A 27918-nucleotide genomic window follows, 5' to 3' on the forward strand; every position below is an offset into this window, starting at 1 on the left:
GGACTCGAATAAAGAAGACAGAGTTTTCTCACGGAGGAGAAGCTGAAAAAACTCACGGAGGAGAGCTGAAATTTTCGTCCCTACTGCAGACAGAAGAGGGACGAAATTTTCTCTCTCACAATTAATTGTCTTTTCTGTCTCATTTATTCTCTTATTTATAATAATTACATATTGTGCCTAGTAAGGGATCTATGCAAGGTTTTGGATATGGGCTCCCCCAATTAGCTTTTTACTAATTAAATTGAACCCACAATTTAATACAAGCTTATATTGGAATATTACGAGCAGCCACTACAGAAGTAATATTGACCTCCCCATCCAAATCCGAAATTATAAGTAATCAGGGTTTCCATTTTATTTATTATTTATTTCCCGCGCTTAAGATATAAATATCCATTAATTAATTAAAGTCTGTTATGGACTTAATTAATTAACATCTTATTAATTCCAAGAGTGGACTTAGAAAGAAACACTTATTTATTATTCATGGAATAATTAAATTCCAACTGACCAGTTTCCGAATAATAAAACTTTGTTCAAGCTCCTCTTGAGGACATTATCAAACGAGACTCACCTCGCGCACGATTCAACATAATAGCAATCCTAGCACCGCTAGATATTAATCACCATTACCCAATATATCAGGATTCTTGGGTTGCAAAAAACCCGCACCTTTTGATAATTCAAAGTAGTGCATAATCAATATTGTATGCTCAATGCTACGTATGTAGATTAAGAAATAGATTTTATCAAGACCTAGTCTTTCAGTAGATAGCATAAAAACACGTTTTGCTGTTAGATCCATTCAGTGTTATACCACACCAACGTCATCTTATTTCAATAAGGCTTAGAAATAATCGGACTGACATTGCAACCTTTCGCGATAGGTAGTCAAAGCCTATCTAGGTTGTGAAATTCTTCTTTTTCTTTTGCAAAGCATTGCATAGAACCGATTGTAGTTACCTTAAAGTGGACGACGCCCACTACCAGTTTACTAAGCAAAAGACTTAGGCTTTGTTTACTTCTTATGCATTTAAATGTTTATAAAACATCTTATAAACGCACAAGTAAACACAATGTAATAATATACTGATTCTATTCGTGCAAAATGCTCGAATAATACTTAATCGGGTTAAAAGTGGATTGTAGAGTTTTTCGGTATACAAGCAAGATTCTATTCGCACGAACTTGCTCGAAACATGCTTTTCAGTATACTAAACCTAACACTTTTCCTAGTGAATTGAACATAAATCCAATGTTGTTGTCTTTGCCACTTTCAATAAAATCATTGTGTTCGTTATGGGACGGTTCGGTTCGCATGATTGTATCTCAGGATTAAATATATTGGCTGTTTGGTTCATGAGATTAAATTCCACAACTCAATCCTATATGAATAATCATCGAACAATTAGTCATAGTCAACTCCCTCTAACTAAAATAAACTCACAACTTAATATTAAATTATATATAAGTGAACATCTTCTATGTGTATATATCCACCAAACATTCCAACTGCTAATTGTAATTAGTTTGATTATATAAATAAAGTGACTAAACCAAAAGTCTCAACAATTTGAAAGTTAAATGCAGATTATTTTCTGATGATCCAAAAGTCTCCCTATCACGCAAATTTTATAAAGAAAAGTTGGATAATTGATTACAAACACTAGTGCAAAATATTATTTACTTAATTTGTTTTCTTGAACATACCTACAATCTATCATGTGATCATATTTTAACCTTGGTATCAAGATGGCAATAGTACTATTTTGTGGTGGAAATGCTCATTCTCCAACCTGCACAATCAAACAACACCACTGTCAGCACTAAAAGAGGCCCTATTTTGATTCAATGGAATGACTAGTTTTGGCTGATTTTTGGAGGATTCACATTGATTGAGATCTCATCTACTACTGCTATTCCACACACAATCGATGAACAAACCTGAAGAAGTTCCAAATACCACGACGAAGGATCTCCAAGCAGGCAACGAGCGCCACCACAGCTCGCCTATGAAGAAATTCAGTCTCATTGAAATCAAGAACTGACTGCATCCAAACAAGTCTCAGAATCATGTTTACCACCTGCAGCAATTCATGCAAATGCACCGGTTATTTAAAACCGTGGTTTCGATGTCATTACAAGAAAAAGTCCTAGTACTCACTATAGCACCATAATAGACAGCCTTGTTTGAGATGAGAAGCTCTTCTCTCAGCCATGGATTTCTTGTATTCCTCTGAAGTAGGCCCCAGTCGTGAACAATGTCCCAATACGTGCTGTAGATAGTCGTGACTCCTGACGTTGATGCAGCCATGATTCTCCAAAAGGCACCCTTCTTATAATCATACATTGTCCTCATTGCAAGAGCCATGATGGTTGACAAGTACTTGAGCGCGTTGAGACCTTGCTTTTTCTCTTTCTCATCATAGAAACGACGAAGGCACTGAAGAAGACGCCACCATGACGGGATGATGGCAACGACAATGTACAAAGCCTTGTATGACTTCTTGTTAAGAAACACATTTGATCTCGTGGTGAAATCCCCCATCGTGTAGTAGAAGAGATAGAAAAGCAAGCTTCTGATTGCTTGAACCTTATCACATGAATCATTAATTTAGATAATTGTGTTGTTAAACTATGGTATTGTATAAAATAGATTCAAACCTGGCTTGTTAGCTGATCTGCCAAGAAGAAATCAGTAAAAGTTCCCTAAAAAATCATTTAAAAACAGAGAAATGAGAATGGGGAAAAGGAATTGAAGTTTGCATGAAACATTTTCTTGTTTTTTGAATCTAAGCACCTTATGGAGTGGAGCAGAAGCACAGTGACACGCGTGGCGGAGGAAGAAGAAACGGCTCGAATGATAGAGAATATTGAAAGGGCAGAAGGTGACAAGAAGTACCAGCTGCAAATATTGCACCATTTTATAAGCCAAAATCTTGTTAATCAAGAATATTGACGAGTGGAAAAAAATGTTTCAAGAATCTTACAAGGACTAATGCTAATGGAACTAGTTCGGTAACCGTACTATACTTCATTGTTCGGAGATCCATCTCCATGTCAAGGTTTGAAAGCACAGCTGCCAACGAGAGCATGGATAGTGAAGAAGCGAGGAGGAGCACTTTTCTAAAGCTTAGATCTGTTTCTTCTTTGAATCCAAAAATAGAAGGGTAGTTCACACGGAATAGCCTCCAGAGATAGGCATTCGACCCATATATGAGCAAGTGTAGGACAATGAATCCAAACAAGCTGCATCAGTTAACGATGATCGAGAAATGAAGAGGGAGAAATGGTGTTGGATGCGGAGTGTTTGTTTTGTAGGCATACCTGTAGAGTGGAAATATGCTCTCCATGTACTGATCTCGTCCCGCGTGATTGAGAAGATCCCGAGCATGCATTGACACAATAACGGCAATCACTAGTGCTACCGAGCAGCCTGTAAATAGACCTGCAAGTGAAGATACATCAGTTTCCAACAACAATTTCAAGTGGTAGCATTATCATACAAACTTACCAAGGAGGAATGTTATTCTGCGCTTCTCCCTTTTTCCTCCTAGCCTCATCGATTTCTTCCCTTTTCCACGATTTCCTTGTGCAAATTGCTCGATGAATGCAGCCATTAGTCTTTCCATGAGCTCGTACACCTTAGACCAAGAAGAGGATCGGAACAATCTTCAATGAAGATGCTTACAAAGCTAAAAAAACATACCTCGTTAGAGTTGGCACGAAACGAATTGTCAAGCATCTGTAAGTAGACATTCGAAGCACTCCTTGAAGCTATCTGAAACAGAATAAGTCGATGTCTTTAAAAGCATACGATGCAAAGAACGATAAACATTAAGAATCACTTATCTCGTGTGGATATACCTTGTCGTACTTGTTCATTATTTTCGAGAAGGCAAGAATATTCGAGGAACTGCATACACTTAGCTCAGCACAACTGAACCACTCCAATCACAGCAAGAAAAAAAAAAGTACTAGTTTCTTACCAGAATCTTCTCAAATGTTGAACCTGTTTGTAAATATTGATGTTGTCCTGTCTCAATTCCACTTCTTGACTTATGTCCAAATGCACTCCAACTTAATATGAAAAAACACAACACAAACTTTAAGAACAAAACTGATTTATTTTTTAGTGAACTACAAAACAAAACTAGTAACCAGAAAATTGGGTTTGCACCTTTTTAGTACTAACGTTTCAAAAATCACAAATTCAGTCAAACAACCAAATTCCAAAGATGAAAATTTTCTAACCTTGGCTCTTCAAGGTGAGATCGTGTGCCTCCACCTTCAGCTGTTGCAGCTTATCCTTGTAGAAATTCACCACCTTGTTGAACTCGTCTTCGAGTTTGGTGAAAAATTCGAGCTCCGATCCGCCGCCTTCCTGGTAATACTCATCGCCATTGTTTGTCGATTTGTTTAAACTTGTTGCTTCTCTTTGCTTCACCAGATTTTTGAGAGCTTGTTTGAGGGTGTTGTAGTCCATGTATGCAGCCTGCCATTCTTGCACCACTTGTGAAGCAAGTTCCTCTGCAAACTTCATATCTTCAATCACTCTGTGACAACCTACATAATTCAACATGATTAAAATGGGTGAAATTAGGTACATTTGCACTCACGTGAACATTGGCATGCACCCAACAATTTAGGAAACAAACACTAATTAAAGTATTAAGTAATTATTTGTCAGTAATTAGTCTTAGTTCCGTTGATCGTTGACGCAATGGGTCTTGTGACACGTTATCTATTACATACTGTCACTTATTGTTATTAAATTGGGTGTTTTGGTGGGTAGTTGTCAGATTAACTTGATATTGATCCAATCCAATAAGACCTAATTCAACTATGTTGAAGTAGCTCTCAGTCTGAGCGCAAACTCGACTTACTAGCTTCAGACCTGAACATGTCTCGAATACATCATGAACTTGATATTATATGATACAATTTGGGTTGACACGATATGATAATGACACATACCTGATTTACACAATTAAAACTTGATGTTATTACATGATTAAAATTGATATGGTACGATTAAAATCAGATTCTTAATGAGTCAACCCGATAATGACATTAACCCAATAAAACTTGACTCAGACTTATTAATTTTGTGTGTATTCATATTCGATTTTTGTGTCTATGTCAAAAATTATAAGCATTAATGACGTCACTCGTTATTGAAATCAATTGAACCATTTATGTCATTAAGGGCATGAAATAAGTTATACAAGTAGATGTGTTTACATGTACTACTCTGTAAATATTCTTCAAACTCTTAGATTTCAAAATTTTCATATAAAAAGTCTATAAAATCTTGCAACATTAGGGGGTATAACTACGAATCTTACCTTACTAGAGAAAGTGTCACCTCAATTTCTTTTACAGATGACTCTATAGATGAAAATTAATCTTGAGTTTCTACCTTGGCATCAAGATCAGTTTTTCCTTGTTGATTGTGATCACTATCGCAATTAAGGTAACAGCGGACTGATTTAAAGTATATCATTCAAACAAATCAAATTGTTCAGCTTTAGCTGAATATTAAAAATAATTCAATTGGGTTTCATTTGAAATTGCTCAATAGTCAATACTGTATACCTAATCAAATTGCATAATATTTCAAATTACGACACTAAATTACTCAACATTACCTAATATTAGCACATTCTACAACATTACCTAATATTTCATTCGATATTCTCTAATATAATAATATTACAACTTAATAATATCTATCAAATTGCTCAAAATTACTTAACTATAAATTGCATAATATTTCAAATTAACATAATAAAGAAAACCGAGTTGTTAGCGAAATTTCACAATATATTCTCAATTCCTAAATTTATCAGAAGATCATTAAAACATACCTTGATTAAAATTATGAATTAATTTGCCAAAGAATAGGGAAGAGAAAAACTAATATGTTCAAAATGGGGTTTTTGCCTTCTGTTATGTTCTATGTTCTGCGCAAAAACATTTCACGCATTACCTAATGACACAAAATATTGCCTCGTATCGGTTTCATATTGTCTATGTGTTCTACACATTAAGGTGGTGTTCGATTTCCTAGATAAAATAGTACCAAGATATAATATAGGATTGAGTTGTGAGATTATTATAGTTGAGAGGGGGTTAGCTATGACTAATTATCCATTTAGATTGAGTTGTGAGATTGAATCTCATGAACTAAACACACTACATATTTAATCCCGACATACGATCTTGCAAACCGAACACCCCCTAAGCTTTCACGTCTTTCCCGTATGTGTAGACTAAAAAAAAGTCTCCCATTATGGGAAGTTAACCTAGTTTGAGAAGAACTCGGCAGGTATAAAGTGTTGAATTGTTAGATTGAGGAATATGTGAAGATAGAGGCTATTAGAAACTTATAATAAAGTTTCTTGAACGATATGCTTGCTATGTGAAGATAGAGGCTATTAGAAACTTAAAATAATGTTTCTTGAACGATATGCTTGCTAGATCAGTATTGCTAGTTGGTATAGTCATTGTACGTCAGTTGTTTTGGTGAAAGTTGTCAAGGGTTGTTTTCATCTTGGGCTAGCTTAGTGTTGCTAGTTGGCGTAATCATTGGAGGTGAGTTGCTTTAATGAATGTTGTCAAGGGTTTTCTTCATCTTAGGCTAGCTTAGTGTTGCTAGTTGGTGGAGTCATTGTACGTAAGTTGTCCTAGTCCTAAAGAGGTTTCATATTCCTAGCGTCTGGTATTCTTATTCTTTTGTGAGTAGCCTTCCGACAAGTCACTGGTTTCGCATAGGGCGCGAACTCGTCGAGTTGCCAATTTGTCACTGGAATCCCGTAGCTTTCTGGAAGGTCAGTGCGTTCGCACATGGTGCAAACTTAGTGACTCGCTGACTTCATCAGCTTCTTCGGTTTCGACTCTGAGCTCCCCCTTTTGCCTTTTATACCTGTTTTTAACCATTTTTTTGCACATTTTTTACAAAATGGTAAAATTGTCAATATAATAAAGAAATAGAAATGAGCACTCTAAACCAAGGCAAAACGTGATCAAAACCATGTTCTACTCTCTAAAGCCATGCAAAATCCAAGCGGATCAGTAGCCATGGCTACTTGTTAGTTAGAAGCTGCCAAATAGAGTTAAGTAGAGTGCAGTTCAGTGGAAATAATTCAATTCAGAACATATGAATTAGATAGAGTTAGGTATCAGTGGAAATAACTCAATTCAGAACATATGAATAATTAATTATCTCTACTTTGTATTCTTTACATATTCTTAGGGCAAACACTCAAACTAATTTCTTGTCCACAAATTCAAATTCTTCATCAACTCACAACCTCTCTTTGAAAATCACCAACTGTATACTTATCAAGATCAAGCTTTCCCATCAGCCAAGTACACTAGGAAGAATCAAACTTCACCGATTTCATCAACGATCCATATGAGGAATATACCATCAAAAATACACATTCGAGTTTGGGCTCAGTTTGAATCGCGAGGTGACGATTCATTGCTAATTACGGAGGTGGATAGCGAGATAATCATGGAGCATGTGGATTTCTAGTTTTTGGATCGAGTGCTCAGCTTTTGATATTTCAAGGCTAATGGTGAGCCGCGATTGCAGAGTGAGGCGATGAAGAGTCTGAACTAGTTCTTTGATTCTTTGTATGCCTTTAATGAGTGAGCTCCAGTCGACTCGATAGATCTGAGCAGCTCACGAAGCGTAGAATGCTTGTAAAATAAACGGGAAGGTGGAGGTGGTGGCAATGACAACGACAGTGACTAAACAGTTTGGGGGAAGAGGAGAATGCTTCCGATGCTCGCCCCTTTGGGGGACGGAGGGAGTCTTCAAACTGCAGTTGGTAACATTTCAATAGCTAATTAATTGCACTCTTCATATACATGTAATATTCACTTATTTTTTGTTTAATAGTGTTGGTCGGACGATTGGAAATGGAAAAGAGAACAATTAAAACCCAATAATATGATATTATGAAAAATAAGACAAGAAATAATAATCAAAATTGCACTAGAAGAGAGAACTCCTAGCTTTCATCTTGGGGAGATTTGGCTCATGGCTTGCAATAATTATGTACAGCATCAAGTTCTAACCCTGGATTTCAATGTACACGAAGCTGGGCGAGAAAAGCTGCGCAAAGATCAAGGAAGAGCAGCGGCGGCCCCTGAACTCTCTGCAGATCAAGAAGATACTTGTCTTCACCTGTTTTGTATAGCTGAAAGAAACAAACAAGTCAGCTAACACTAGTCATATGGTGTGAACAAAGCATATCAGTTTTCATGGTGAATGAAGCTGTGTGCATTAATCCAAACTATATATGGTGTGAAGATATATAAACAAACATCATTGTCATATATTCTCGACACAATTAATATGTCTAGAAATCAACAAACTATATATGATGGTACCAAAACTTACCTGCACTTCGAACTTAACAACATTTTGGGTTCCACTACTCCCTTGATGTTCAATAACGGCAGGAGCATCGGAAGCCCATCTGCATTTCATGTTGTAATGTCCAATCTTTTTCCAGAAAACCTTCAGTTCTTGCAGCGCTTTGAGAACTTCCGTCATGATCTCACGAGGATGGGCTTGAGACTGTCAGAGAAGTCAAATGAATAGCGAAAACCTATTATCAATATGAGTGTGTATTTATATATATGCATGTACTTATAAAAACAATGAAGCAAGTCACCAAAATCTGGCCATTAGAGCATATCCTCTCACGAATGCAATGCATAATGAAGCAGTAAACCAACCTGGAGTCCGAGAGCCCATTTCCTGTCACCGGGAAGTTGCCTTGCTCCAAATTGTTGATGATCCTTAACTGCAGGAAGACGTTCCCTGACAGGAGATGCTACGGCCTCACTTGGATTGCGGTCATACCCGAGTTCCTATTGGTATATGGAAAATTCATGCAAGGATGTCAGAGAAACTTGTGAGTGTGAAAGAACTTGAAAATAGAATGTATATGAAGCTTTGAAAATAGAATGTATATGAAGCTTTGAAAAAGGAAATAGAATGTATATGAAGCTTTGAAAATAGAACATATTATCTAAATTTGTTCTTTAGTTATGCATCGGGATTTAGTTCTATTTTGATCACAACTCGACAGTAAAGTAGCATATAAAGCTTTAATTCCCTTAAATATATAAGAGTACATCTAATCTACTAACCGAAAAACATACCACGGTCTCTTGGAATTCAGCTCCAAGGTAGCCATTGGCAACACGAAATCGATTGTCTAGCAGCAGATAGTATGAAACAGTTCCCTGAGAAACAGTTGAGAATTAATACAACATTAATAACAACGTGAACCTGGCTTTTACATGTGCAATGGTTTAAAAGTTATGATTATAAAAAACATGATACCTTAACAATATTAACAACACAGAGTAACAAAAGTTACCTCATTTTGAACCCTGTTTCCGATAGATTCAACAAGTGCAGCACGGTCAAATCCCATCTTAATCACTTCCTGAAGAATATCTTCATCAATCTGCACATTATGAAGTCTCTGATCATTAAAATGCTTAGAATTCTACTCTCATTTCTTGGTGTTTATTGGATAGGCATTGGGCATATTGTAGGAATTTCTCAGTGTTCGTTCGGTTACATCTATGATCTACTGGAAAGAATTATTGATTACATTTCAAGCTCCAGTTACCTTTTTAGCTTGTTGTGTTGTATCAGGTGGTGGCACAGCCAGATAGCGTGGGAGATGAGCTTGGAACCAAGGGTGGTTACGAATCTCTGGAATACTCATTCGTTTCATCGGATCAACTATAAGCATCCTGGGAATCAAATCTCTTGCACAAGCAGATAAATGGCTGGGAAGAGTGTATATTCCACCCTAGAGACATATTAAACAGATTAGCATTAAGCATATCACAATATGTGAAAGTTTTACTTCCATTAAATTATGTTCCATGGAATACATATGAATTAACGACTAAGTTGGCCATCAGACAATCTCGTAGAACATTATAAAGCTTCAGAATGAAAATGAAACATAGTCTATAGTAAGCTCAGAAATCAAATCCGAAAGGGCGAACTAGTCTAAATTTCACATAAGCATATGCATCAGCTTGAGAGTAAGACAAGCAGAGCACTAAAATTTATCTGCTTAAAATCATAAGTTTTAAATCACGAATGGATTACCTAGCACTCAGCTCGAGATCTAATTGAAGCTCCATGAGAATGATACATGAGCTTAAAAATTTGTAATGATGAACATTTCCATAAGAGATGTAGTGGTTCTATGCTATATTTATCAGTAAACTTCCAAGCATGAATATATTTGAGGACGAACTTATAAACATAAAAGCATGAATTTACATGGATCCACCTTTATTTTTTTAAACAGGTTTGGAATATTCTCGTCATCAAATGGGAGGGTGCCACAGAGAAGTGCATAAAGAATTACACCACAGCTCCATACATCCACCTCCGGCCCAGCATACAGTTTACCTGAGATAACCTATGGTAGAAACACGTATCAGACTCTTCGAATTGCACATTTCTGAAACATTACAAATCGGTCACTTTGTTTAGATTCTACCTAGCTCATGAGTATTTAAAGAGTACCTCTGGAGCAGCGTAGTTGGGGCTTCCGCAACTGGTCTTCAGAAAATGACCGTCGTGCATAATGTTACTCAAACCAAAATCAGCAATCTTCACGTTGTGTTTAGAATCCAAAAGCAAGTTTTCTGGCTTCAGATCTCTATGAACCACCATATTCCTGTGGCAGTACTCTACTCCAGATATTATCTGCAATCATCAGCACCACAGAGACATTGATACACTACGCATCTTAGTATCTCGGTGAGCCTAAAAAGAAGCATCTAACCTGTTGAAAGAACGTGCGTGCCTCCTCTTCTTGTAACCTACCTTTCTCCACAATATAATCAAACAGTTCACCAGACTTCACATATTCCATGACAACATATATGTCAGAAATCGTCTCCACAACCTCATAGAGACGTATGATGTGAGGATGCATAAACAATCTTAATATTTTGATTTCTCTTCTGACTGCAAGAGGCAACCAACTGTTAAAAAATCTAGTGTAAGCTTGATTTGACTAACTTATGCATTAGTAATTTGAGAGGATGTATTATAAACATATGGAGTAGTGAATATTGTTTGCTTAACCTTTTTCTTCCATATCCATATTCTTAATTTTCTTACGATTTAGAATCTTGACAGCAACTTTGTGGCCTGTGAGTGCATGTTCAGCAATTTTAACTTTGCCAAATGAACCGATCCCGAGAGTCTTCCCAAGTTTGTAGTTCCGTAAGAAAGAATCCACACTGTTGCCATCATGGTTTAATCCATCCATAATCCTAATTTCAACATAATTCAAGTCACAAACCAGATTTTCAATTTTACCTCATTTCCTCTGTTCAAACAGCTTAAATTACAATTCCTTATCAACATTGGCAATGCAAATTCGAAAAACAAACTAAAACTCGCGATAACTCGCAATGCAGATTTTCCATTTTACCTCATTTCCTCTATTTAAACAGCTTAAATTACAATTTCTTATCAAGATTGGCAATGCAAATTCGAAAAACAAACTAAAAATCGCGATAACTCGCAATGCAGATTTTCAATTTTACCTCATTTCCTCTATTTAAACAGCTTAAATTACAATTTCTTATCAAGTTTGGCAATGCAAATTCGAAAAACAAACTAAAAATCACGATAACTCGCAATGCAGATTTTCCATTTTACCTCATTTCCTCTATTTAAACAGCTTAAATTACAGTTTCTTAATAAGATTGGCAATGCAAATTCGAAAAACAAACTAAAAATCGCAATAACTCGCAATGCAGATTTTCCATTTAACCTCATTTCCTCTATTTAAACAGCTTAAATTACAATTTCTTATCAAGATTGGCAATGCAAATTCCAAAAACAAACTAAAAATCACGATAACTCGCAATGCAGATTTTCAATTTTACCTCATTTCCTCTGTTCAAACAGCTTAAATTACAATTTCTTATCAACGTTGGCAATGCAAATTCGAAAAACAAACTAAAACTCGCGATAACTCCAATGCAGATTTTCCATTTTACCTCATTTCCTCATTTTAAACAGCTTAAATTACAATTTCTTATCAAGATTAGCAATGCAAATTCCAAAAACAAACTAAAAATCGCGATAACTCGCAATGCAGATTTTCCATTTTACCTCATTTCCTCTATTCAAATAGCTTAAATTACAATTTCTTAACAACATTGGCAATGCAAATTCCAAAAACAAACAAAAAATCGCGATAACTCGCAATGCTTCTTTCCAACGAGGATATCCGGGAAAGAGACTAAGAGATATATACTCCATTATCAAAAACAAGACCAGATTCTTCAAATTAACAGAATGACATTGAATTCTAAATCAATGGAATTCCCTCTAACAGACTCAGAAATTATGACAGAGAAACTTACACAGAAAATGCGTCCAGAAACTGCGAATGAAATTTTTGAGCAGATTTGACTCAGTATGAACGAATTGTGTGCGTGGTTGATGGCCTGCGTTTGATGATGATGCTATGAAAATGGAAAGAATAATTTTGAATACATAGTATTTTATTTAATTTGATTCATGAGTTTATTTTACTGAAAATTCAGTTCCACAAATGGGAAATTTAGTTGGGTGGAGGGAAGATCCAACTATTGTTAGGAAACAAATCTTCTAATACTCCCTCTGTGTCGCATGTTACTCACACTTTTCATTTTAGGCCGTAAATTTGGGATTAGTTTTTTAATATAATTAAATTAGAATTTTAAGTGTAATGAGAAATAACTTAATAAATGGGCTCTTAACTTAATCTAACATATTAATTAAATATATTAATTCCAACTTAAACTATAAATAATGTAAGTAGTTTGAGATGAGCCGAAATAGAATTGTGCAAGTAACATGGGACGGAGGGAGTATTAGTACTCAGTATAAATGCCATGGTATACGTGCTTTAGAGCATCCACAATGGCGGCGAGCGGACCGGCTAGTCGATCCCTGGCGCTCGCTGGTCCGCTCGCCGAACCATTGCAGCAGGCGAGCGCCAAATCGGCAAGAATAATGGCGAGCGCACGCCGATTCCCGAGCGCTGGCCGATGCGCTCGCCAATCGACTGGCCGTCATTGCAGGCTCCCGATCGGTGAGCGATCGGCCAGCGGATTTTTTTTTAATTTTCGAAACACTATATATACGCGATTTGCACGTCATTTTCATTTGCACCACTTGTTTTAACGAGTATTCTCTCTATCTTAATTTCTGTACAAGAGCAACAACGCGAAATAGAGCACAACAACGAGCCTACTCCAGGGACGAGCGAGTCTCAAACTCCCACGGTACCCGTGGGAGGTGGATGGGGTCCGATGGCCGGGTACTACAACATTTACCCTTGGCAGTAGATGATGCCTGGGATGGCATCTGGGGGTGGTATGACGGGATGGCAAGGGATGCCGGGGGGTCGGCGATGCAAGGTGGGCCGGCGATGCCAGGCGGGCAAGGGGTACCGAGGATGCAACCCGGGATGCAGATGATGCCGGGGTGGGCACCCGGGATGCAGATGATGCCGGGGTACCCGGGGATGCAGGGGACCCCAGGGGGGACAACGTCTATCGCCCCAGTTTTGATTTTGTGGCTGCTTCTTCGCACACATCGACCCCATCGGAGACGCAGTTCATTGGGTGTGATACTTTCTCCTTAGAAGAGTTGGGGATAGATCTCGGGGATGCGGACACCCTCGTTCAAACGGGGGGAGTAGGGCAGGGTCGGGGCGCGCCAAAGAAGAAGAAGGGGAAGGGAAAGAGGGTGGTCGGCGAGTCGTCGCAGCCGGCTGATGACGACAGCCCGGCACGGAGGAAGTGGACGGACGCGGAGAACGTCGCGCTGTCCAAGGCGTGGGTGAGTGTTTGCGATGATCCCCTCGCCTCGAACAATCAGAGGATCGTCAACTTGTGGGCTAAAATAGCAGCAGCCTACAAGGCATTTTGCCCGGAGGGGAGGCCACGCAGCGGGGAGGAGTGCCGGAAGGGGTGGGACCGAATCAGGGCTGGGGTCTCTCGAAATTCGGGCTTGTACACCAACGCCCTCCGCATGCAGACCAGTGGCCAAACTGAGGACGACTGCAGGAGGATAGCGGAGAAAGCTTTCCCCGTGCCCGGGCTTTATAAGGAGTTCACCTACTGGAACTGCTATGGGGTGCTGATGGACTCCGAGAAGTTTCGGGTAGGTGTCGATGCTGGCTGGCCAAAGAAGCAGCGCCTGAACTATATCGGTGATTACAGCTGCGGCAGCAGCGGCGGTTCCCACGATCTCCCCGAGGACGTACAGGAGTTCCCGTCCCCTCCCGCGTTTGCTCGCCGCACTCGCCCGGTTGGTCAAAGGTGGGCGCAACGGGCTCGCCAGGCCTCCCAGGAGGTCTAGTCGGCATCCCCCCTTGTTGGCGGGTCGACAGTCGAGCTCCTCTTCTTCGCGCGTCAACTAACGCGAGCTCAGATGTACAAGATCTTAGCTGAATGGAGGGCGGCAACTGACCCCGAGGAGAAGAGTTTTCTTCACGCAATGCTCGTGAGTATGCGGGCCGATTTGAATCCCGCCGCGGCACAGGTGGGGGGCTCAGATGCCGCAGATTTGGGGGTCCCGGATAGCGGCGACAACGGAGGCGGCGACGACGGCGAGGAGTGAGACGGAGGCGGGGGGCTCGTGTGTGGCGGGGGATTTTTTTTTAGATTAATGTAATTTTTTTTAATTAATGTACTTTTTTTAATTAATGTAAATTTTAAAATTTCAATATTATTATTGAGTTTTCCCGTATCTGTGTTGTAAATTTAATTCCGTATTTTGTGTGATTGTTAATTATTTATTTTTCTAATTTTGTTTATTGTGGCTAGGCTATGGCTGGCCTATTGGTTGTCCAGTTGCTTGTCCTGATGATGTGGCAGGAGGAGTTTTTAGTGATGCTGATGTGGTATGAGGAGTTTGTGGCTAGGCTATGGCTGGGCTATGACTGGGCTATTTCTATTGGAGATGCTCTTATGCATCACAAAACCACATTGCACACTTTTGAAACAAAAGTTACAAAACCTTAGACGCACGCGACACACATCATAATATGGCACTGTGCTAGGGGCCGAGCATTCGGTTTACACTTTGTTTTTTGTCAAACTGAATTGAACCGTAAAGTCGAAATCCGAACTGTAAAAACCAAAATTTTATAAATATATTAAAAAAACCGAAAAATTGGAATCCAAACTACAAAAACCGATCCCGAAAACCAACTATTGCACAATATATCCAAAAAATCAAACCAAAATCCAAAAATTTATTTTCTATACACAAAAATTATATCAAATCAACCCATTAACATATACAAACAACTACAATTATGACAAAAATCAATGTTTTTAGGGAGTTTTAGGGAGTATTATACGAGTATAATATAGTACTGCATTTATTCCTTGTTAATAGAGGCATTTTTTCGACGCAAAATTTAAGAATAGTGTGTTAAATAAATAGTGAATAAAGTAAGAGATGAAGAGAGAATAAAATGAACGAGAGAGTTACTTTTTGCCAAAAATAAAATGACTCGATTATGTTGAAACTTCACATAATAGAAAAATGACTCTGTTAACATGGAACTGAAAGAGTACATAATATTAAAAATAAATTAAGTTTTCATTTTTTCATCCGGCCCAATTGAAAAACCAAAATTAGCCAAAAGTTTAAACCGAACCAAATTTTATATTTGTTTGATTTGGATCGGATGTTTGATTTTTAGTTATTTTGTCCACCCTTCTACGGGCGCATATTTCCACGCGCCTCTTCTCCCTACTGCCACCTCTTTCGCCGCCTCCTCTTCATCCCAACAACCCCGTCCTCCATCATTCCTCTACTGCCATCGGCTCCTCCTCCCCCTCCTTCTCTTCCTCCTCATCCACCATGGTCTCCTTCTCCCATGCTCTTTCCCCCTCTTCTCCTTTCCCATGGAAGGATGCTAAAGCCTTACTAAACTTACAAAACAAATAATTCTAACATGAATTAAACGAGAACAGTAGTTACACATAATGTGTCTAACATAATGTTTCTCTCAAGTCTCAATATTGTTAAAGACTATTTGTCCGACACAAAGTGACACATTACCAAAAGATTCTACTTTCTCCCTCCCAAAAAATATATCTTACATTTCCATATTTTGGAGGGAGTAGTTTTTTAATGGATAAATGGCCAAAAACATCATAAAGTTTTGTCAAATTATGGAAGTTTTGTCAAATTATGGTTTATCCTGTAACTTTTTAAAAAAAAGGCCAATTGTATCATAACTTAGATATTTTTCTTAATTATCCATGCTTTGTTTCTGAGTTTAACAACGTAATGCGTACACATGTAAATATTAAAGACATAATTGACTGGAATGTATTAAATGATGCTATTTACATAGTCGAATATTTTGTTTCGCGTGATATTCTTAGTTTGCTAAAAGCGTACATAATTTCCCCCAAATCATAAACTATGGACAATTGTAAAAATGATAAAGTTATGATTGGGGCTGACAATTTTTGACCCGACACGTTAATCCGATACGAATCCGCACGAAAATAATGGGTTTGGATCAAGCCTTATTGGGTTGACCCGTTAAGAACCCGAAAAATTCGGGTCGATTTCGGGTTGGATGCGTGTTGGATACAGATAACCCATTACGAAATAATATTATTATTTTCATTATTTTTATTATTTATAAAAAATAATGCTTCACAAATTTCTTATATAAATCAAGATTAAATCATGGAAAATGACTTTTTATCATATAAATCAAGTTTGAAACTATGTTAAATCGTGCAATATCAGGTTTTAATTGTGTAATATCAGGTTCGGATTGTAATTGTGTCGTGTCAACCCATATTATATCGTGTCTTTAACGGGTTCGTGACGGGTTCGGATCGTGTTCGGGTCTGAGGGTAGCAGGTCGGGTTCGTGTTCGGATTTACAATTTTCTTAACAGGTCGGATTCGGGTTAGGCCTTATTGGGTTGTGTCGTTATCAGATTGGCCCGATAACGAACCAATCCGCACGATTTTCCACCCCTAGTTATGATATAATTGGTCATTTTTTTAAGTTGCGGGATGAACCAAAATTTTATATCTGCTATTAGGAGTCTCATTTGAGTTCAACAAGGAATTTAAGAAATACAAATGAAAGTAGGTGGAATAAGATAATGAAATGTGAGACTCATTTTTATACTCCCTCCGTTCTTTTAAAAATAAATCACATTTGTCATTTTGAGATGTTCCTTAAAAATAGACCAATTATGTTTAAGGAAATTTTTTTTCTCTCTAATAAGGTAGGTCTCATTCTTCACTAATAATACTTAAATTACTTTTTTTATGTTCTATCTCTTACTTTACTAATAAAGTGAAGTATTTTTTAGGGATGGAGAAAGTATATTTGTTTTATAATAAAATGTTAGTAAAAATAAACCGGATCTTTTATTAGCGAACAGAATTAAATAATAAATAATAAATGGAGACTTGTAAATGGAATGTGATATATAGTGCTTAGAGTGTCCACAGTGGGAGAGCCGTGGCCTGTGGCTCGGGTGCGCGGCCCCTACTGCAGAGAGCCACAAACGGTGGCTGGGAGCCGAGAGGGAGCCGCGGCCCACCACTGCAGCGGGCCGCATTTCGTGGCCCAGCCACCGATTTTTTTTTTGCTTCTTTTTTTTATAAATACACACCATTTTTCCTCCATTTTTTCTACCCCAATTCAAACACCACTCTTTCCAATCTTTCCAATCTATTTTAATTCAACTTCTGAAATATGGATTCCGACGATGAACGGTACCAAGAAGCGGTAGATCTGGAGTTCCAAAACCTTGTTGCAGCGGTGCAACATGAAGCTGACGAGGCCGAGGTGGCGGCGGCGGTGGCAGTCCCTCGGTCGTTCTATCATCGGCGGTATATCGACCTGACCATGTCGGGGCTGACCGCCGGTTGATGGAAGACTACTTCAGAGAGAACGCCCTTTATCCACCAGAGATTTTCCGTCGGTGATTCAGAATGTCGCAACAACTCTTCGTCCATATAGCGACGTGTTTGGCGCAGCGGTTCAAGTGCTTCAACTTGCGTTATGATGCCACCAGTCGACCCGGCTTGTGGACATATCAGAAGTGTACGGTGGCAATTAGGCAGCTTGCCTATGCCGGGCCCGCTGGCATGTTTGACGAATACTTACAGATGGGCGAAACGACTGTCGTACAGACGTCGAGACAGTTTTGTAGGGGCATTAAGGATATCTTCAAAGGGGAGTACCTACTGAAGCCAACGGCCGATGATTGCCAGAGACTGATTGATATGCACGGGACTGTACATCATTTTCTAGGGATGTTGGGGAGCATCGATTGCATGCACTGGGAGTGGAGGAACTGCCCGGTGGCTTGGAAGGGACAGTTCACTTCTGGTTTCAAAGGCCGACATCCCACGATGATCCTGGAAGCCGTTGCTGACTACCGCTTGCGAATCTGGCATGCGTATTTTGGTGTCGCTGGGTCGAACAACGACATCAACGTTCTACGATCGTCCCACCTGTTCAATGACGAGTGTCGGGGTGAGGGTCCGCAAGTTAGATTCATGGCCAACGGCACGCAATACAACATGGGATACTATTTGGCTGATGGGATATACCCTCGCTGGCCCGTGTTTGTGAAGTCGATTCGACAACCCGTTGGGCAGAGGCAAACGGCACGCAGTACAACAAGAGGGTGCTAGGAAGGATGTTGAGCGAGCTTTTGGTGTCCTCCAAGCGCGATGGGCCATTATTCGGTGCCCGGTTCGACAATGGCACGGAAATGATGTCTTAGACATAATGACTGCATGTATCATATTGCACAATATGATAATAGCTGACGAAGGATTTGCTGCAGAGCGATGGGCACCGGAAGATGGTGCTAGTTCGAGCTCGGGTATTGTCATGGAGCCCCTGCAGATGGGTGTACCACATACTAATGAATACTTGATCCAGCGGTACACCGATATGCGGAGCCAAATATCGCATACAACACTGCAGGCTGATTTGGTTGAAGAGGTCTGGAACTGTAGAAGGAGCGCCACATAGTTATATGGGTTTTAGGGTTGTTGTTTTTAAACTAGAAAATTTTCATTGTATAATTTTCCCATTTTAATATAATACAACGAAGTTCTTCTTAAACTTTTTTTTGGTTAGGTTGTGAATTTTTTTTTATTTACAATCCAAATTATTTTATTTTAATTAAAATTATAAATATCATAAATTATAATCTAATAAAATTTATTGTAGTTAAATTAAAAAATATCATTAAAAAAAGTAAACAAATTAATTTTTATTTTGAAGAGGGCCACATTTCGTGGCCCTTGTTGTTTTTGGGTTTTAACCATTGTGGAGGGCCATGGAGAGCCACATTTGGTGGCCGGGCCAACTTTGTGGCCCTCAAGGGCCACCATTGTGGACACTCTTAGAACTGATTTTAGAAAGTTGTTAAAGTTGGTTTTGTTAATAAGTGTTGCTCCTCCATGGACCTAGTTAATTTCCAAAGTATTTTTAGTATTAACAAAAATCCGGAGATACTACCTCCGTCTCCTTAAATATGCAACATTTGGAAATCAGGATGGATTTTTATGGAGCGTTGTTTTTTGTGAGTTAATGAAGAGATAAGACTTAAAAAATAGAGATAGAGATTTTTCTATTTTAGTAAACGTTTAATTTTTAATGGGACAGAGGGAGTAGATAATCTTTGCATACATATAGAGGAGTAATTCACAAATACATGTATCCAAAAAATTATCTGAGACACTAACCATTACTGAGTTAAAAAAGACTCAGCTAAACTACATTTGATGTTATGTGATTACAAGAAGGAAAAACGAAAGGAATGAATATACAGTTGAGTTGGAAATGCAGAAGAAGAAAATAGGGACAAGTTCATTCTGTGTGAGTTATCAGCAAAAAATGGGGGTTCGCATTTGGAAAGGAGAGGAGAGAATTAATCCTTGTGGAAACGCGATCTACGAAGTGAAAGACGTGGTTGATCATTCTGCGCAGATGGCATAACAAGTTAGTAATGAAATTTGTAATGAAGCTTATAAGCTAAGTTTGATGTTTGTACCTCGGAAAATTGGGGCATATCAGATATTTCAGCCGAGTCGAAGGATCCTCCGGGGCGGTGCAGTCTTAGTTGAGACCTAGCGGATACGAGGGGCGAAGGTTCAAGCGATTTCTGGGATATGCTGCGTTGAGCAATGGCTACGGGCACAGATTTAGTGCTGGTGATTGAGTCCTGTGTGCTGATGGACGCTGCTGAGACGTCCGATTTCGTGTCCAAGGACTGCTTGTTATTATTGTTCCTACGCCCGACCTGCATGTTAAGACGCATAAATATATACTTCCTCCTTCTCAACTAAGACTGACGCGTTTTCTTTTTTTTCAGTCTGTCACATACATTCCTAGTTTCGAAATAATAAAGTACTCTATCTATCTAGTATTTATAATCCTATTTTGACTCGGTCGCGGATTTTGAGAGATGATTTAATTTAGCATGACGAATGGTGTAAATTAAAAAGTACAGTACCGCTCTGCACAAGTCACTAGATTCCTTTCGCAGTCTCCTTGAGCTTGATGAAAGTCCTTTCATCCTGAAAAATTAAAAATGCTAGATAAATAAATTGAATTGGAATTAGAATTCGAATTTCAAATCAAAGACATGGACCTTCTCTCGTCTTCTCTGGCTTTAGCATCCATCTCTTTGTTCGGGGGGAATTTGGGCATGCTCGACGGATCACACGGGTACGGCCTCATCTTGAAATACTGCACGGGAAAATTAAGAGAGTGAGAAAATTGATGAACAAGAGCGAGTTTTGATTTATGATTTCAGAAACCTCAGAGTCGAGAGCAGAAGCAGCCGTCCCGCGCTTGGCCGGCTGTATGGCTAGCAGTGACTCTATGAGATCCACGGCGCCTTTGGGAAGCTCGCTGCACCTCTCTCTCAGCATGCTGTCGTATGGATTCTGTGGCTTGAACATACTTGCTAAGGGCAGCCGGGATGTTCTCCAGTACTCCTCCGGTGGTGTCCCGCATAGCCTGAAGATCTTGTGCAGTTGCTCCACCTAAACACACGAACACAAACACAAACACCGCTTATGATTCATTTCCCTTCGTGGTAAGATGGAATGGAGTTTGATTCCTACTTCTGTTCTAGTCATTTATTTGGCACGATGGAATAGAAATGTATATGAAATGTTATTTTATTCCCATTCTGATTCCATTTCATCGTATATAAGCATTAAACTAACCTCGGTTCTGCCCTTGAGAATAGGCCTTCCCATGAATAGCTCAGCGAAGACACAACCCACACTCCAGAGATCGACCTCGCCTCCATAGTTGGTGGAGCCTAGGAGCAGCTCGGGGGGACGGTACCAGAGAGTGACAACGCGGTTGGTTAGTGGTTCCCGGGTCTTAGGCCTGGTGAAATAAGCAAGCCCAAAGTCAGCAATCTTCAACACTCCTTGATTATTGACCAATATATTGGATGACTTGATGTCCCGATGCATAATTCCCCGGGAATGGCAGTGATCCAGCCCGCTCAAAACCTGCCGCATCAGGCATTTCACCTGTGACTCTGAGAAAGTGATGTCCGGACACGACAAGAGGCCCGCGAGATCGTGCTCCATGTACTCGAACACTAGGTAAATCGTAGATGACAATCTGGAAGTAATAATCCCCTCCAGCTTCATCACGTTCGGGTGATCCAGCATGCGTAAAATCATGATCTCGCGAGCCATGAACCTCACGCTCTCGGCTTGGAAATTGTCGAAACGAACCTTCTTCACCGCCACAATCTTGTTGCTCTTCAGATCACGAGCGCGGTACACATTGCTATACGTCCCTTGCCCAATCTAACAAAATTGATGCACTACATAAAACTAATCTTTTAAGGACACAAAAACTGACACGCAATTAATAGTAGTTGAAATTTTTAAAAAATAACTACTACTCCATTTTGGACCGAAAAAAAAAGCGTCAAGGATTCATTTAAAAAATTGTTGTTAGGCCGTTTTTTTTTACCTTATCCAATCTCTCGTACGCATCGGCTCTCAAAGGCACCCACCCATCGATAGCCTCGGATGCGACGGTGGTGAGCCAGACGGGCCAGCCGGCCGCGACGAGCTCCCCTTGGGACTGCCTCCGGGGAACATGCTTCTTCAACTGCGAGGAGGTGTCTTCGCGGTCGCATCTCTTGTTCCTCTCCGATTCCTCGTCTGCCTCCGCTTTCACCAGTTCCACCGCGGCGGCCTCGTCCAGCTCCTCCTTAATGTTGTTAGACCGCCGTTTGCTGCTGCCGAGGCAGGAGACGGAGCGGACATCCTCGTAAAGCGGAGAATCGCACCTTATTTTCTTGGAGCTGACACAACCCATCGCCGGAAATATGGTGAAAGATGACCCAACCCAGTCTTGGAAATGGGTCGAATACCGGAGGGGCGAGATTTCCGAACACCCCTATGGAAGCCAAAGCGCAACAGGTTTTAAAAAGGAAAGAGAGAGAGAGGGGTGGAATACATTTGTTGCGAGAGAAGTGGAGGAGACACACATTTGCAGCTCGTGGGTCGAAATCATTTCATGCTATTTTTGGTTATGCTGAAATGTTTTTGATTCGAATGTTACCCCTGCTTTGACAATCATTTCATTCATCATTATTATAAATAAATACTAATATTGCTCGACTTTAACTTCGATACTTTTTATACTTTCGATGAGAATTCGATGTTGATAATGATTTTTAATATACTCCCTTTTTCCAAATATTATATACTCTTTCTATCTCGGTCCATTTTCTAAAACTAAAATTTTTTTATTTTAGAAAAGTTCTACTAACTCACCTTTTTGTTATACATTTCTCTTACTTTATGAGTTTTATACTTTTGTCAAAATTTCTTATTTTCAGGGAATAGAGGGAATATAATATTTATTATCAAAGATATGATAAAAACAAGTCTATTCTTTAAACAATAGTCATTCTAACATTGTAAAACTTTCAACATTAGGCTACAATAAATAAAGCAATTACGTTAGATCAAATCTTAAAGCATATACTTTCTTCATCACATTCTAATAGACACATTTCTTGACAGAATCCGACTAATCCTTCTCGACTTGGTTTGCGGATTAAGGCCGCCTTTGACAAAATTCGACTAATCCAATTCGACTAATCTTGCTAGGCCAGGTTTGTAGATTAAGGCCGAAAGTCTCCCAGCGGGTGGCGGGGTTTGAATCTGTGACCTCAAGATCACTACAGCTCCGCGCTGCCAACTGCAATACAACCTATTAATTAAGTTACTTGGACTAATATGAAAAAAGAAAAATATATCAATTATAGATTGTTATTGCTTTATAATTTCTAGTTAGAACGAATGCAATTTCTTGTGAGAAGCTTTACTTTGCTTGTGAGAAGAACGAATGCAATTTCTTCAAGTGGTGTGAGCTAATTCATCAAGGCGAAGCCTCTTCTTCGTCAACCTCAGTTGTTGCTTCTGATTTAGGGTTAGTTTTAGCTTAAATTAATGAAAAAATTGAGGTCGTATAGTTGATGTTGGAAGAAATTAAAGCATAAATGAAGGCAAAATTTGAGAAATTAGTTTAGGTTGTTGTATATGCCCTATGATTTGTAGTTGTTGTTGGGATATTTTGTATGGTGAATTAATTTGATGAAAATCCTAGTTTTTGTTTGAAATTTGTATTTTGAGTTCGATGCATTTGCGAGCTAGCTTGCTTGCTTCTTCTTCGGAGGAAGTGACAGCTTATGAGAAACTGAGCGGTCGTGTCTCATCTTCGTCCTCCTCTCTAATTCGGGGTCATCGGCATCAATCGGAGGTCATCGGTCTCCCTTGGAAGAATTGGGGTTTGACTTTGACCTGTCGTTATCGGAATGTAGCTCCACTTCGACTTCCGCGATGGGGCTAGGATTCGGCGATGCCAACCCACCTTCGAGACTAGGGTTAGCTACCGACGAACCAGGACCCTTGTCGCCTTCATTCTCAGGTGGCTCGACTTCATTTTCAGGTGGGTTCGGAGACTCCCAACTCATGGCTGGAACGCTGGTATACCACTCAGAATAACCGGAATTTAGGGCTTGGAGTGAGAGTTGGAATTTATCACTCAGAATCGTCGGAACGACACTTTGCCTTCTTCTTTTTGAAAATGAGAGTTGAAGAGTCGTTCTTCTCTTATTCAAAGCATAACTATAATTATGAAAATAAATAATTGGTATTTTTTAAGAAAATAATTAGCAAATTATTTAGTCACTAATAATCTAGTTTTAAGCTTAATTTAGTTAATTTTTTGCTAATTAATGGTTGACTTCCGCATTTTAACTGAGCCATCCAAAAAGGACCAAACCGGGAGTGATTTTCATATGTTATGGACCCGAAAATTGGAAAATGAATGTAATGGATAAAATTCGTAATTTGACTATATGTTTTGGACCAAAAGGGAGTTGCACTCTTTTAATTTAAGTCCAAAGATTTTGAAATATTTGCTATAGTTTTGATGGCTTGAATCTTCATACCAAAGATACCATTTATGATCTCTAAATTTACACACATGCGAAGAGGTAATTTTACATTTTTACTCCAACATAATTGACACGAAATTAACAGCTTAGCCAAAAGAACATACTCTTTAAGAGACGAGTTTATCATAAATTAACAGCTTAGCCAAAAGAAAGCAAAGATTATATTCACAAATTGTCATTATGAGTTCAATTTATGTATTTTGGTGCCTATGTTTACATCTATCTCGTTCTCGTGTTGATTCATTACTTTACCTGTGGATACTCAAGTGGAGGCAACAGGTAAGATATCAGGGAAGAAAGGATGCTCATCAGGACTCTTGTATCTTCCAACCTAATTCAAATGCCAACGAAATATGAATAAGCTAGGATATCAAAACATTCGGAAACCACTCTGGGGTTGTTAAGAACATACTGTTCGGTGTTTTTAAGCATGTAGTCGACCAGTAAGTGAATGATTTTAAGGAGTACTGCTTCATTTTAGCACTTGTTTTAGACCATCCACAATAGGCGCCCAGCGACCGCCCAGCCGAGCGCCGGCGCTGGGCGGTTCGCTGGGCGGTCTATTGCAGCCGCCCAGCGGCTGAGTGGAGAGAGAAACCGCGCAGCGCTGGGCGGTTATGTGGCGCTGGGCGGTCGGCTGGGCGGTCCGTTCGGCGCTATTGCAGCGCCCGGATCGCCCAGCGCACCGCCTAGCGCGAAAAAATAATTTTTTTTTTTTCGAAACACTATATATACGCGCTTTGTTCGTCATTTTCATTCGCACCACTTGTTTTAACGAGTACTCTCTCTATCTTAATTTCTGTTCAAGATCAATAACGCAAAATGAGTAATGCTGGTGGTAGTAGTGGTGGTAGCGGAGGGGATGCTGAGGAGTACGAACGTCGAATGGCCGAGGCGTTGGACGCCTATACGACCAACGCGATAAACCAATGGATGGAAAGGGCCTTGCAGCCGGCGATACCTCGACCTCCCCCAGTGGTCCACCGCCGCAGTGTGATTGATCGGGATCACGTAGCTGCACATCAGCGCCTATACGAAGACTACTTCGCACAGGAGCCTCGGTTCAACGCCAACCTTTTCAGGCGTCGTTTTAGGATGACCAGGAACCTGTTTATGCGTATTGTCAACGCTTTGGAGTCTCGATATCTGTATTTCCGCTTCAGACACGATGCGTCTGGCAGACCCGGCCACACACCTATTCAAAAGTGCACTGCGGCAATCCGGCAGTTGGCCTACGGAGGCGCGGCAGACATGTGGGACGAGTATCTCCACATCGGTGAGACGACTGCCTTGCAATGTCTGAAGAATTTCTGTCTGGGAGTGATAGAAGTATTCAGTGATCAGTATCTGCGAAAGCCTACCCCCGAAGACTGCCAAGATCTGTTGCGGATGCACGGGAGTCAGCATGGGTTCCCGGGTATGTTAGGCAGCATAGATTGTATGCATTGGGACTGGAAGAACTGTCCCGCAGCCTGGAAGGGGTTCTACACGTCCGGCCACAAGGGAAAGAATCCCACGATGATCCTGGAGGCCGTAGCTGATTACCGGCTTTGGATTTGGCACGCGTATTTTGGGATAGGTGGTTCGAACAACGACCTCAACGTCCTCAACTCGTCGCCACTTTTCAACGAGCAGTGTCAGGGCGTCGGTCCGGCCATCAGTTTTGTCGCCAACGGCAACCAACATGATATGGGCTACTACTTGGCGGATGGGATATACCCTAGGTGGCCCGTCTTTGTGAAGACGATCCGATGCCCAGGAGATGCGAAGAAGGCCTACTTTGCGGCACGGCAGGAGTCGGCGCGCAAGGACGTGGAGCGCGCATTTGGTGTGCTCCAGTCTCGATGGGCGGCAATTAAGGGTCCAACGCGTTTGTGGGATGTCCAATGCATTGCTGATATCATGTACACATGTATTATCATGCACAACATGATTGTCGAAGATGAAGGTGGCGAACTGACCAATTGGGTCAACGACGATAATGAAGCCGGTCCAAGCCACGGCGTGGCCGCCCCCAACGTACGGAGTGGGGTACCTCACGATGAAGCCGGCCTCTTACAAGCACACACCGACATGCGCCAAACGGCGGCTCATATTCGACTCCAAAAGGATTTAATTGAAGAGTTATGGGCACGGAGGATTGACCGCCATTAGTTTTTTTAATTATGTAATTTTTTTAATTAATGTACTTTTTATATTTTATTAATACTAGTGAATTTTCTCGTTTTTGTGTCGTAAATTTAATTCCGTATATTGTGTGATTTTTAATTATTTCATTTTGTATATATTTGTTAATAATGATGTGGATAGTATGTGGCTGGGCTATGGCTGGGCTATTGCTGGGCTATTTGCTTGTTTTGATGATGTGGCAGGAGGATTTTTAGTGCTGATGATGTGGCAGTGGCTGGGCTATGGCTGAGCTATTGCTGGGTTATTCCTATTGTGGATGGCCTTAAAAAATGATACTCCCTCTCTCCACCATTTAAATAACCATTTTGCTTGTCAACCATTTACTTTATTCCACTTTTAGAATGCGGACCCCATATTCCACTAACTCCACGTTTCACTCATTTTTTCTCTTTAGTTTTCTTTCTTCACAACTTCAAACAATTTTCTAAAATCCGTGCAGATTAAAAAAAAGTGGAGAAAATATAAAGAAAGAGATATAATGATTAAGAATGCAAAGTAATATGTGTCGCAAATTGAACAAATAAAATACACGAATCCGGAATTACATTTTGAAAAAAACCATAAAAATAGAATTTAGTACCTAAGAGTAGGTGCTGCCGAAGCTGAAGCTCGAGCGCCAATCCTCAAATTCCTGGGGCTCTGAAATGGGAGGGTGCAATTCCTTTCCCAAGATTTGTATGCGAATCTGGGCGAGGGTTTAGAAATGCAGGGGGCGACCACGGTGGAAGAGGCAGCAGCAGTCAACAGCTTAGCCTCCATCTCTGAAAGAAAAATGCAGTTGGTGCGTTTGGAGAAGAAAATGAAAAGAAATTTCAGAATGTTAAAGTGAAGCAAAATGCGTTGGTGTGAGTGTGGTAGGTAGTTCAATAGTTGAGAGAGAGATGGGTCATGGGTAGGTTTCCGTAGACGACAAGGTCTCCGAGTGGTGGGTGGCCGTTACTTTTTTTTATGAATATCAACGACTTATTGGAATATTCAAACATGTTTTTGTTAGGTATTCAAACTAGGGAGCCCTATAAATCCGCCCGCATCCACAATGGATGCCCGATCACCCTAGATCGGGCTCGAGCGTCGTCAGACATCCATTGCAAACGTCGGGCGTCGTCTCGATCGCGCCTTATCTCTC

The 27918-nt window shown here is 40.0% G+C and overlaps 4 protein-coding genes across 4 annotated transcripts; all 4 read right to left on the reverse strand.

The window, feature by feature from the left end:
• Positions 1-1572: 1572 nt before the first annotated feature.
• Positions 1573-4574, reverse strand: LOC121753683 (phosphate transporter PHO1 homolog 9-like). Its single transcript, XM_042148917.1, has 12 exons — positions 4255-4574; positions 3990-4080; positions 3868-3916; positions 3710-3781; positions 3515-3644; positions 3328-3448; positions 2991-3249; positions 2801-2905; positions 2665-2709; positions 2165-2593; positions 1945-2084; positions 1573-1796 (listed from the first exon to the last, which is right to left on the reverse strand). The coding sequence occupies exons 1-12, from the start codon at positions 4541-4543 to the stop codon at positions 1748-1750; spliced, it is 1779 nt and encodes a 592-aa protein (XP_042004851.1). The 5' UTR covers positions 4544-4574; the 3' UTR covers positions 1573-1747.
• A 2689-nt stretch (positions 4575-7263) lies between these two features.
• On the reverse strand, positions 7264-12610 carry LOC121753646 (SNF1-related protein kinase catalytic subunit alpha KIN10-like). The gene is made up of 12 exons (XM_042148878.1): positions 12448-12610; positions 11153-11343; positions 10848-11032; positions 10586-10768; positions 10347-10478; positions 9666-9851; positions 9408-9497; positions 9187-9270; positions 8758-8892; positions 8417-8596; positions 8092-8213; positions 7264-7832 (listed from the first exon to the last, which is right to left on the reverse strand). The coding sequence occupies exons 2-11, from the start codon at positions 11337-11339 to the stop codon at positions 8100-8102; spliced, it is 1476 nt and encodes a 491-aa protein (XP_042004812.1). The 5' UTR covers positions 11340-11343; positions 12448-12610; the 3' UTR covers positions 7264-7832; positions 8092-8099.
• Positions 12611-19808: 7198 nt separating this feature from the next.
• On the reverse strand, positions 19809-22657 carry LOC121753830 (protein IMPAIRED IN BABA-INDUCED STERILITY 1-like). Its single transcript, XM_042149089.1, has 7 exons — positions 22100-22657; positions 21328-21930; positions 20914-21141; positions 20745-20842; positions 20607-20670; positions 20145-20393; positions 19809-20072 (listed from the first exon to the last, which is right to left on the reverse strand). Exons 1-7 carry the CDS (start codon positions 22448-22450, stop codon positions 20022-20024), a joined length of 1644 nt encoding a protein of 547 aa, XP_042005023.1. The 5' UTR covers positions 22451-22657; the 3' UTR covers positions 19809-20021.
• A 430-nt stretch (positions 22658-23087) lies between these two features.
• LOC121755028 lies at positions 23088-27733 on the reverse strand. The gene is made up of 3 exons (XM_042150309.1): positions 27373-27733; positions 24855-24933; positions 23088-23341 (listed from the first exon to the last, which is right to left on the reverse strand). The coding sequence occupies exons 1-3, from the start codon at positions 27549-27551 to the stop codon at positions 23198-23200; spliced, it is 402 nt and encodes a 133-aa protein (XP_042006243.1). The 5' UTR covers positions 27552-27733; the 3' UTR covers positions 23088-23197.
• Between the last annotated feature and the right edge of the window lie 185 nt (positions 27734-27918).

The sequence above is a fragment of the Salvia splendens genome, chromosome 11 (genome assembly GCF_004379255.2).
Source record: "Salvia splendens isolate huo1 chromosome 11, SspV2, whole genome shotgun sequence".
Lineage (NCBI taxonomy): Eukaryota > Viridiplantae > Streptophyta > Magnoliopsida > Lamiales > Lamiaceae > Salvia > Salvia splendens.

What these genes read in the sequence shown, in the direction of transcription:
- LOC121753683 (XM_042148917.1), bottom strand. Translation starts at nt 4,543, where the DNA reads ATGAAGTTTGCAGAGGAACTTGCTTCACAAGTGGTGCAAGAATGGCAG. An exon ending in TAATGAACAAGTACGACAAG is followed by an intron (nt 3,782 to 3,867) that starts GTATATCCACAC and finishes ATTCTGTTTCAG; the next exon opens with ATAGCTTCAAGGAGTGCTTC. An exon ending in CTGTCTATTATGGTGCTATA is followed by an intron (nt 2,085 to 2,164) that starts GTGAGTACTAGG and finishes GAATTGCTGCAG; the next exon opens with GTGGTAAACATGATTCTGAG.
- LOC121753646 (XM_042148878.1), bottom strand. Translation starts at nt 11,339, where the DNA reads ATGGATGGATTAAACCATGATGGCAACAGTGTGGATTCTTTCTTACGG. An exon ending in CAACACAACAAGCTAAAAAG is followed by an intron (nt 9,498 to 9,665) that starts GTAACTGGAGCT and finishes CATAATGTGCAG; the next exon opens with ATTGATGAAGATATTCTTCA. An exon ending in AATGGGCTCTCGGACTCCAG is followed by an intron (nt 8,597 to 8,757) that starts GTTGGTTTACTG and finishes CTTCTCTGACAG; the next exon opens with TCTCAAGCCCATCCTCGTGA.
- LOC121753830 (XM_042149089.1), bottom strand. Translation starts at nt 22,450, where the DNA reads ATGGGTTGTGTCAGCTCCAAGAAAATAAGGTGCGATTCTCCGCTTTAC. An exon ending in TTCTCAAGGGCAGAACCGAG is followed by an intron (nt 21,142 to 21,327) that starts GTTAGTTTAATG and finishes TCGTGTGTTTAG; the next exon opens with GTGGAGCAACTGCACAAGAT. An exon ending in CTTCTGCTCTCGACTCTGAG is followed by an intron (nt 20,843 to 20,913) that starts GTTTCTGAAATC and finishes TTTCCCGTGCAG; the next exon opens with TATTTCAAGATGAGGCCGTA.
- LOC121755028 (XM_042150309.1), bottom strand. Translation starts at nt 27,551, where the DNA reads ATGGAGGCTAAGCTGTTGACTGCTGCTGCCTCTTCCACCGTGGTCGCC. An exon ending in TCGGCAGCACCTACTCTTAG is followed by an intron (nt 24,934 to 27,372) that starts GTACTAAATTCT and finishes CATTTGAATTAG; the next exon opens with GTTGGAAGATACAAGAGTCC. An exon ending in CTCCACTTGAGTATCCACAG is followed by an intron (nt 23,342 to 24,854) that starts GTAAAGTAATGA and finishes GTTGTATTGCAG; the next exon opens with TTGGCAGCGCGGAGCTGTAG.